Genomic DNA, 9,511 nt, shown 5'->3' on the forward strand with positions numbered 1-9,511 from the left:
CTCTCTCTCTCTCTCTCTCTCTCTCTCTCTCTCTCTCTCTCTCTCTCTCTCTCTCTCTCTCTCTCTCTCTCTCTCTCTGTTTGTGTCATTTCTGACATTGTATGTGCAGTCTTGGATTGCTGACAAGGATGACTTCCTTCGGCGCCGGACAAGAGAGTATCGAGGAAGGGATGCTGCCCTAGCACAGTACCTTTCAAAGCTCTGCGAGTCGCCGATAGTAGTTTTTCACAATTCCATGTCACAAGAGGGTTCAATAGAAACTTACACATTCAAGACACTATCACGCTTCTTGGGTGGACCGGTGCTGCCCAAAAGTGCAGATAAAGTCATTTTTGTGGACAAAGTGTTTGCTAGAGATTGTTTTGGTTACTGCCCAGGCTATACAGGTGGTCGGGCAGCGTATTACTACACCTACACAGCAATGGCACTAGCTCTTGGTAGACAAAACCCAGATGAACTTTTAGAGTATGGCAAACATCTCATGATTCGTTACAAGGGTGACGTGCCAAAAAACAAAATTGAACCTGCAAAATCTTGATACACTTCAAGTACCAATTGTATAAGATCATGTATTACATAAATTTTGTACAATGTCATCCACTCAGAGTATCTTTCTCCACTTGTGATTCACATACACCATTGTCTCTCTCCACCTTCGTTGACTTTCACGAGCTCCGGAGTTGTTGTATGCCATTGATCTTTTAGCTTTTTGTTGTTGTAAATGTCTGATGGCTTGTGCTGTTGCTGAATTTGCCAAGACTTCTTTTGCCTGCATTCGATGAATGATTCTACGATAGAACCATTCAAATAGTTCTCTCAAACTGTTAGCCTTGATTCGAGAGCCACCATGTCGTGTGTGCCTGAAATAAGCATTTCTCGCCATGTAATGAGACTTTTCCATCCCTTGGGTATTCCATATTGTCGGGTTCCCATACTTCTGTATAAAATATGGCAAATGATTGAAGATGATGTGCTGGATATGAAAACTGATTAGTTAGAATGTTTTACACTCACATATTTGCACATAAGAGAGAAAGAAATACATGATAATACCATGTAGTGAGTAATCTGGGTGTCTGTCCATGCTGTCTTGAATGATTTTTTCAGAAGGTTGAGATTTTCCTTGAACTTGTTCATATCACCTTGTGACCAGTCATCTTTGTCGCACATCAAAAATAGGATGTCTATTGATCGCCAAACCTCAGCCTTCGCGTTACGAGTAGTTGGTTCGTGGTCTTTGACTGCAATATGTAGCTTTTTCCAGCTCTGATACTCTAGCTTGCTAACATAAGATGTGTTATATATTTTTCCATGTTTTGTTAGCTTTGGATCTCTTGTACCTTGGGGCTTAGATAAAAACCTCCGTTCCTTCACCCCACCGATGGATGGTTTGCATGGGACATCCTTCTCAGCAGTTGATCTCTTTTCATCCCGCTGGATTTTCACATTGCCACCATGAAGCCCCATATCCGACAGTACCATTTCTAAGCACTGCAAGGCTACTTGTCGTTCTGTAGAGTTCTTAATCTTCCAAGCAAACCCGATGTATAAGTAGACCAATTTCTCTACAATTCTACAAAGGGCATGCATTGTACAAATGTGGACATTCACAAGTGGTATTTTCAAAACTGGTCGAAAAGCAGGATCCTCAATGTGACGTGTTGGAGCTTTTCTCCACCACTTTGGGTCCATGACCTTTGCAGGCTCCATGCAGAACAAACACGGTGACTTTGCCATTGCACCCATTCCACAATTATACATGCACTTTAATGTTTTAAGGTCACCTGCAAGATGCCACTGAACTTGAAAGTCTCCCCTTCCATCTAGACGTAGTACCTCTCCCTGGTTAGTCTGTCGATCAATCAGCTCCGGAATATTAGTTCGATGGAACACCCAATATAGAATCTCATGATCTTCTTTCTTTACCTGCAACACAAAATAAATGAGACTTAAGTAGATCTGAACATTTGAGCTTACTTGAGAATATCGCTTACCTCAAACGCACCAAGCCACCATATGTTAGATTCTGATTGAACACTAAAATATAAAGGATCATCACTGGGACACTTTGAGAGGGCTCTATTCATTAAAGTAATAGTAACACGCTCTAGCTTTTTCTCTTTAACAAGCTCACACTCATCCAGTTTTAACACAAAATGTAATAGTCCACGTGACTCTTCAAATGTGATGTTGTAAAACTCCACCATTCTCTTCTGTAGTATCCGCAGGTCCATAAAAATATTGTTGAACTCATCATATGCCATGTTCGCTCCATGGCCACTGTAAGTTGCTTTAATATGAAAGGGCTGTCCAAGATAGTCTCCCTGTGCCTCGTTAAGCTGAAGCCTCTCTTTCCAAACACTTGAGGCTGATGGTAGAAGTTTGGATTTTATACCCTTCCTAACAAAGATGGATGAGACAGACTTTTGGATAGCCGAATATCCTCTTTTGCTTACACCAAGTGAATCAAGTGTGCCTTGTATCTCTTTTGCAGGCACTGAGTTCTCTGAAATAAACCGGTCCACTACATTTCTTTGTAGAACCTTAAACTTCTTGTCATGTACTATATCTGCTGCCAGGCTTCTACTTATAAGTGGCTTCAATCTCTTTCCTATATTGGCTTTGGGGTCAATGTTTTCCTTGTCAGGATAGATTGAGTCTCTACATGAAGACAATGCATAAGTAAATAACAGAAAATTTGCTTCACTAACACTATTTAGGCACATGAAAACAATGCATAACAAGAAAAAACAAAGAGATTACTTAACTAAGACAATGTAGCCAACCAAGAAGCATCACCTTAATGCTCGGATTCTTTTCTTGAGACCTCCTGATGCAACCTGCAATGTTTCAAGATTGCGCAATTTCTTCTTTCGGATACGACCACCCAAGATGGTGTCCTTCATTTGACAACTTCGCACCTTTCCTTTCAGTTCTTGTACCTCTGTTTTATGTTGCAAAATGGTAACCTGATCTGTAGAATGTAAATGTGAAAGGCGAACAATCTCACATTGTTGAGCTTGGAGAATGCTCTTGTAAGTTCCAGCTTCTCTTGTAAGTGATTTACAATAACCCAGAAGGCCGTTTTCTCCATCACCAGCAAAGGTCAATAAGCTTGTAGGATTGACAAACGGTGGAGACACATTAGTTATTGGATTCTTAGGGTAGAGAGAGCCTCTCGTCCAGATATCTATGTGTTTAGCTCCTTGAGCTCTGAGCGTGTCTATGGAGGTGGGAGGTGTATGTGTGTTTGTTTTACTGCGCTTAATCAATGGTTGGTACTCATTGTCCAAATCAATGTGAAGGTGATATTTGGCTCGTTTGTGGGTAACATTTGTGCCATTTGAGGAGTGCGCCATTAGCCAAATGTGCAGGTTTAATGGAAAGTGAATAGCGGCTGCGGATTCGTCCCTCCATGTTAGCCTCATTCCCTCCGTATTGACGTTGTTCATTCAATGCAACTAAAAAGAGGATTATCCCTCAATCACTACGAACGAATGTTCAGAGGGGTAAGGAATCTACTTAAAGTACACTTTTTGAAGTTTTACTATGAAAGACCCAGCTCTTTTATTTGTCATTTTTTCTAGAGAGAGAGTGCAAAAAATACATTTTCTTAGAAGGCCCTCCAAATGATCTCCGAAATTTCCTAATGAAGTGCTTGATGATTGAGATGCTTGAGGTGCTTGTCATTCTTGAGATGCTAGGGCTGTACTTGAGGTGGGAACCCAACCCAAGCTTGAGGGGCTTAAGGTCCAAGCTTGTGGTGAGAACTTGGCCCAAGCTTGAGGGGCTTGGGTGTCACAAAAGTCAAACCAAATCCCTACAAGGAGGGGGCAAGCCATGCAAGAAGGGGGGGTGGTTGCTTGACCACTCTCTCTCCCAAAGGGCACCCCTTGGTCGAGTAGGACACATGTCAAGCCCCTAGCTAGGTTACCCTCATGGTGTACCTAAAGCACATTGGTTGGCCTTCCAAGGGGTCCAATGATAATTTAGTGGATTTAATTAATTGTTTTAGCATTTATCAAGTCCTCTCTCTCAAAGGGAAAAGGGGGACACTTGTCCCAAGGCTACCCTTGTTGTTTGATATGCCCTTGCTTGTGATTGGCTAGGTCAGGAGGGGTCCAATGAGATCCAAGCATGAGCTACAAGAAGGGGGGGTTGACCAAAGCAAGCTAGGGGGTTTCTTGAGGGGTATACTCTCCCCCCCACACACACACTCATGGTGTATTGTGCAAAGTGCAAGAGCTCTCTGTCCTTCTTCAAGCAAGTAGAGAGGTTGAGAGCCTACACCAACACTCTTGACTATGGAATGCAAATCCAACCAAGATCCATGCTTCAATGCTTAAGCTTTCCATCTTCTCCATCTTCACTACTATGATGTTATGTATGCTAGCAAGAAGAGTGATGATAAGTAAGGAACTAATTCTTTCTCCTATGAAATGTTTCTTCTTCTTCTTCCCTACCCTCATTCCCTGCTAGCAAGAAGAGTGATGATAAGTAAGGAACTAATTCTTTCTCCTATGAAATGTTTCTTCTTCTTCTTCCCTACCCTCATTCCCTGCTACCTCTCTCCACCTTCGAAGGTGTTTGAGGTCTTGGGAGTGAGGCTTGGGATAGTTAATGCTTTCCACAAAGTTTATGTTATGCTCGTGATCCATGAAGCTTTCCATCTCAATTGCATCACCTAGGTCACAAGGAACACAAAGATTGTATTGTAACAAGTCTCTCTTGATGAGAGAAAATATAATAAAAATGCCTTTTGGAGGGGGGACCGGCTCCACATAATCTGGTCCTCAACTGTTGTCATGTTCTCTAAACTCTCTCTCTCTTGCAATAGTATTGTTCACGCCAAGTTAACTAAATGCTATGTTTATGTTGCTACCATCATGAATTAAGTTCACCCGCTATGCTCACAAAGTAATTTTATAAAAGTACTTCTCTAATTTCCGCTACTCTCAAAGTTAATAAGCCATTTCCATTACAAAATGAGTTCTTTGTAGTGCGGTCTTCATGTGATGATCTGATCGTCCTAGAGGCAAGAACCTGTGGCTTTTACAAATCGCACAAGTTCGAAGTTGTAGAGATGCTGGTATTGATTCTCATTATGTTGATCAAGCTTGCATTTTTTGTTATGTTGTTCTTTTTACAGAATAACTCAACCAACTCTATTGCTTGTTCCACTAACACCGCTACTTGTCATCAGCTTTGTTAGAGTCGTCACTAGAATTTCTGATGCGATCATTGTCATCAACTTGGTTAGAGTCATCGCTAGAATTTTTTATGCGATCAACAATGGGTATTCTTGATGAGGGGCCTTATTTTAAAAGCTTTTCTGTGTTCGAAATGTATGTATATTTTATAGCTATTAGATAGCTCAACAATTGCAAAAAGAGACCATTTTTCTTTTCCTCTTGTTTGTGTGAGGATAAAAGTTTTTCTCACATGTTACATGCCGAATGGCATTGGAATCCCTACATTTTTGCATTTTTGACATTTTATGATGGAATGTCCATAAAAGAAAATGGCTAGCACACAAGTTGCAGGTTTTTCTTTCTGTATTTAAAATCATTCTCTAGGAACAAGGCAAAAATCTAACAACACCTCTTTGAAAGTTTGAGGTGTAGTTATTTGAGGGGATGGGGGTTAACCCAAAACAATTACCTCCTCCTTGTGTAGAGGCCTCCTTGTGTAGAGGCCGGCCCGCTAAGAAGGGTTTTGGACGTCATTGCGGAACGTTTGGGTGACAACAACTTTTTGTCTCGACACTACAATATGGCGACCGTGCTGCTAAGTTCGCTTGGATGATAGTTTGTGGCTAGCGACGGTTTGTGAGAGAGTTTTGTAACTCCCAACTCTCACCATGCACGGTTTGATGGTTTGATGAAGTCGTGAGGGAGTTTACCGCTCCAATACAAACGGCCCGAAAGGAATTTGGGTTTGTGGAGAGATATAAATCAAGAGACCAGAAGACGCGTATTCAGGTGGCGCCTTGGCGGAAAAGGCGCGAACGGTCGAGGGGAAAGGTGTGACGGTGGAGGGGAGGGGTGCCTGGCCTGAGTATGGAGGCCAGCGAAATCTTTGAGAATGAAGACTTCCTGTGGCGGCTGGTGCGCCATCTTCCGGAGAATTCGGACAGGAACAGATTCTCGCTGGTGTGTCAACGATTCCGGCGGGCCCTTCTTCCATTCCGCACCAAGTTCCTCTTCAACTGCGAGCGATATGAAACGGGGGACAAAGTAATATATCTGCAATTTGATCCTGAAAAACCGGAAGTTGAGGTTACGCCGATCGAATGGACCGGCTTGCTACCGATGCTTCAGGCCTGCGCCCAGACCTTCCCCACGATCGTCTCTCTCTCAATCATGGGCCTCTGGAGCGGTAGCTCCAGCTTGCCCACAAACGGCCTATCATCTGTTCTCCTCCATCCGCGCTTCGCCCATCTTTCGTCACTCAAAATCTCCTTCTTCAAAGCTGGCGTCGACGACAACTTCGTCCGCCTCATCTCCACCGCCTGCTGCAATCTCACCTATCTCAATCTGCGCCATTGTTGCCCTCGTCTGTCCGACCAGGCCCTCCACTCCCTTGCTGGCGGCTGCACCCGCCTACAGTTCCTCAAGCTCCGCGGCCACGATCGTGGGCCCAACACAATTTCCGACTTCGGCATTGAGCGCCTGCTCTCGAGCTGCACTCGCCTGACTGATCTGCGCCTCTGCGTGGGCTTCAACCAAGTGACGGGGTGGGGCGTCCGAGCAGGCCACGCTCTGACGTGTGTAGTGATGGAGAATTTGAACCACTTGGAGAGCAATGCGCTGTCGCAAGGGCTGCAGGGAAAGCGGCTGAAGAGGTTAAGTCTGCATGGAGCAGCGCGGTTGGGGGAGATTGAGAGGCTGGTGGTGGAGAGGTGCGCGGCAGAGGTGGTGGAAGAGCTAAATCTGTCGGGCAGGATGGAGCTAAAAGATGGAGGGCTAGAGAGGATTGCGAGGGAATGCAGGAGGCTGCGCGTGCTAGAGCTGCGGGGCGTCCATGGAGTGACGGAGGAGGGGTGGAAGGCTCTGGCGAGGCATGCGGAGGCGCTAGAGGATCTTGACGTTCGCGATTGCTATTTTTTTAGGGAGGACTGCCTGCGGGCTTTGAGGGAGAACTGCCAAAACCTTCGCCATCTCCTTATTTCTAGTTACTTCTTCCTCCAACAACGCAGCCTTGAAACCTTTTGCAACGCTCGCCCTAGCGTCACCGTCAAGGTTTACCATCGTGAGAAAGATTATGTCGTTGACGAACGAGTAGGCCTCTCTGGGCGGCCGCTAGGGAGTCGATTGGGCAGGCGTCCCACCCTTTACAAAGACCCCGTAAGATGTTATAAAGTCAGGCGTTTTGGCTACCCGTGGTTCGAGTTTCTTCCATTCGAATTAGTTTCACTCGGCATAGTTTAGGTCTCTTCATCCAATCAAATCTGGGAAAAAATACAAATAAAAAGCCTTTCAAAACATCTTCAGTTTGAAAAATGAAAAGACCTACGAAAGTAGAAAGTCAAAAGGTTTTTCTTATCCATATAGAACGCCTTCACCTTCATATTGACCAGACATACTGTTGTCCTTTATTTTTCCTTTACAGCACGGTCGCCTTGGAACATCGAAATGGCCTTCCAGTTCTATTTGCAGGTCAAGCAAACCGGTGGTTTAGAAGATAAATGGTTGATCTGATTTAGTGATGAGACAGGTCGTGAGCAAGGCTGGTTCTTGCCCCCGACGGTTACATCTCGTCATAGCAATGAAACCACAATCCCATCGATTTTGAGGGAATGCAAACAAAAAAGCTCACCTTTTTACATGATTTGACAGTGAGTTAATGGAGACATTCTTTCTCTACACCACCGGTTGGTGACCAGCTGAATATCAGAGTAGCAGTGCAGGCGACTAGGTCCTTAGCCTCTTTTTTTTATGTGTGTGTGCACGCGCACGCGTTGGGGTGTTGCAGGCGATATATCTCACTCAGTTGAACACACAGCTACATGTTGCAGGTGGAGGGGCGAGGCAAGGGGGCTTTTTGCATAGAATTATCTCTCTATAAACTTAAAAGGGGCCGAAACCTGACGTGGAAGGGGGAGGGGGGGCGAGAGATATTCCTGGGTATCAAGCTGGATAATTGATTTTCTTTTTTAGTATGCCAGGTATAGAGCCATATACATTAGGGTCCCCTAATCTCGAAAAAATAAAAATCCATTCAAAACATCTTGAATGCATAAGTGATTTAAAGTGAAGGGTGAGTTTAGGAAATAAAAAGACATGTGAAGGTGGAAAGTCAAAAGACTTTTTGAGTCCATATAAAGAGGTGGTCTAGTGCACACGAGCTCGCGTGACCCTCCTATAGTGGATCGCACTCGCTCTTATCAATAGGCAAATCCTATACAGTTTCTCAAACTGATTCATAAGCACACAGTGAAACACTCTCAGTGTACCCAACTCGTGTTTATATTCTTGCTTTTGAATGTCTCTATGTAAGAATGTAAGTATCTATGTGTATATATATGTATATACATGTGTATGTGTGTGCCTCTATATTTATACATCTCCCCATGTATATATATGTATATACATGTGCGTGTGTTGTATGTGTATATGTGTGCGTGTGTATATGTATGTGTGTGCCTCTATCTTTATACACATCCCTATGATACACATCACATTCTGTTTCTCTCTCCCTTGTTGTCACCCCTCACCACCCCCTACCCTCTCTCTTCATCTCCCCCCCCCCTCTCTCTCTAATACCTCTCTCACACCCTCTACTGATCTCTCCTACTCTTATTTTCCACTCTCTCTCTCTCTCTCTCTCTCTCTCTCCTGTTGGCGGAGTGGCCACGTGTTGTGGCAAAAAGACTATCAAATTAATGAAAGCTCTTTGTTGTCATTTACAATGGTGGTGTGCATGAGGGAAAGTTACATTTGAACCATTACACAATCTCTCTCTCTCTCTCTCTCTCTCTCTCTCTAACATGGACATGGTAAATCAATGATAAACCAAGATTCATTCACAAAAAATAAAAGTTAATGATGTCAACTTGAAGTGATTCATCTACTTACAACATTTTGCACTACAACGTCATCTGGTCAATTGAACCATAATTAATTATTTTTTCTCAAACCTTCATTAATATCAAGCAAGGGAGGGAGAGAAGAGTAAATTATAAGATGTATGTTACAAATTCCAAACACTCAATGTATGTCAAGCTACATAAATGAAGAAGTCAAGATAAAACGCATCGTGATCATCAATGAATAAAGGTCTTCAAAGCACAACGAGTGTTTTCACTATCCAAGGTCCAATGTGACACACACTTCACCCAAGGAATCGAGGAGGGTGACTCAACACATACACCTCCATCCTCCATATGGACAACTGTCACCATATGAATAGCGTGTAATAAGTGCACACTGGCCCCCACCTCTTGAATACTCACATAGACATGGCCATTAGGTCAATATTGCCTTCAATGTGATAATATCCCTCCAAGCCA

General features: G+C 43.6%; 1 protein-coding gene across 1 annotated transcript; it reads left to right on the plus strand.

Annotated features, from left to right (window-relative positions):
* Positions 1–5,762: 5,762 nt before the first annotated feature.
* LOC147441927 (uncharacterized) lies at positions 5,763–8,762 on the plus strand. The gene has a single exon (XM_086529542.1). It carries the CDS (start codon positions 6,060–6,062, stop codon positions 7,428–7,430), a length of 1,371 nt encoding a protein of 456 aa, XP_086385668.1. The 5' UTR covers positions 5,763–6,059; the 3' UTR covers positions 7,431–8,762.
* The last annotated feature ends 749 nt before the right edge of the window (positions 8,763–9,511 follow it).

Source organism: Adiantum capillus-veneris, chromosome 14, assembly GCF_014529385.1.
Source record: "Adiantum capillus-veneris isolate H3 chromosome 14, ASM1452938v2, whole genome shotgun sequence".
Lineage (NCBI taxonomy): Eukaryota > Viridiplantae > Streptophyta > Polypodiopsida > Polypodiales > Pteridaceae > Adiantum > Adiantum capillus-veneris.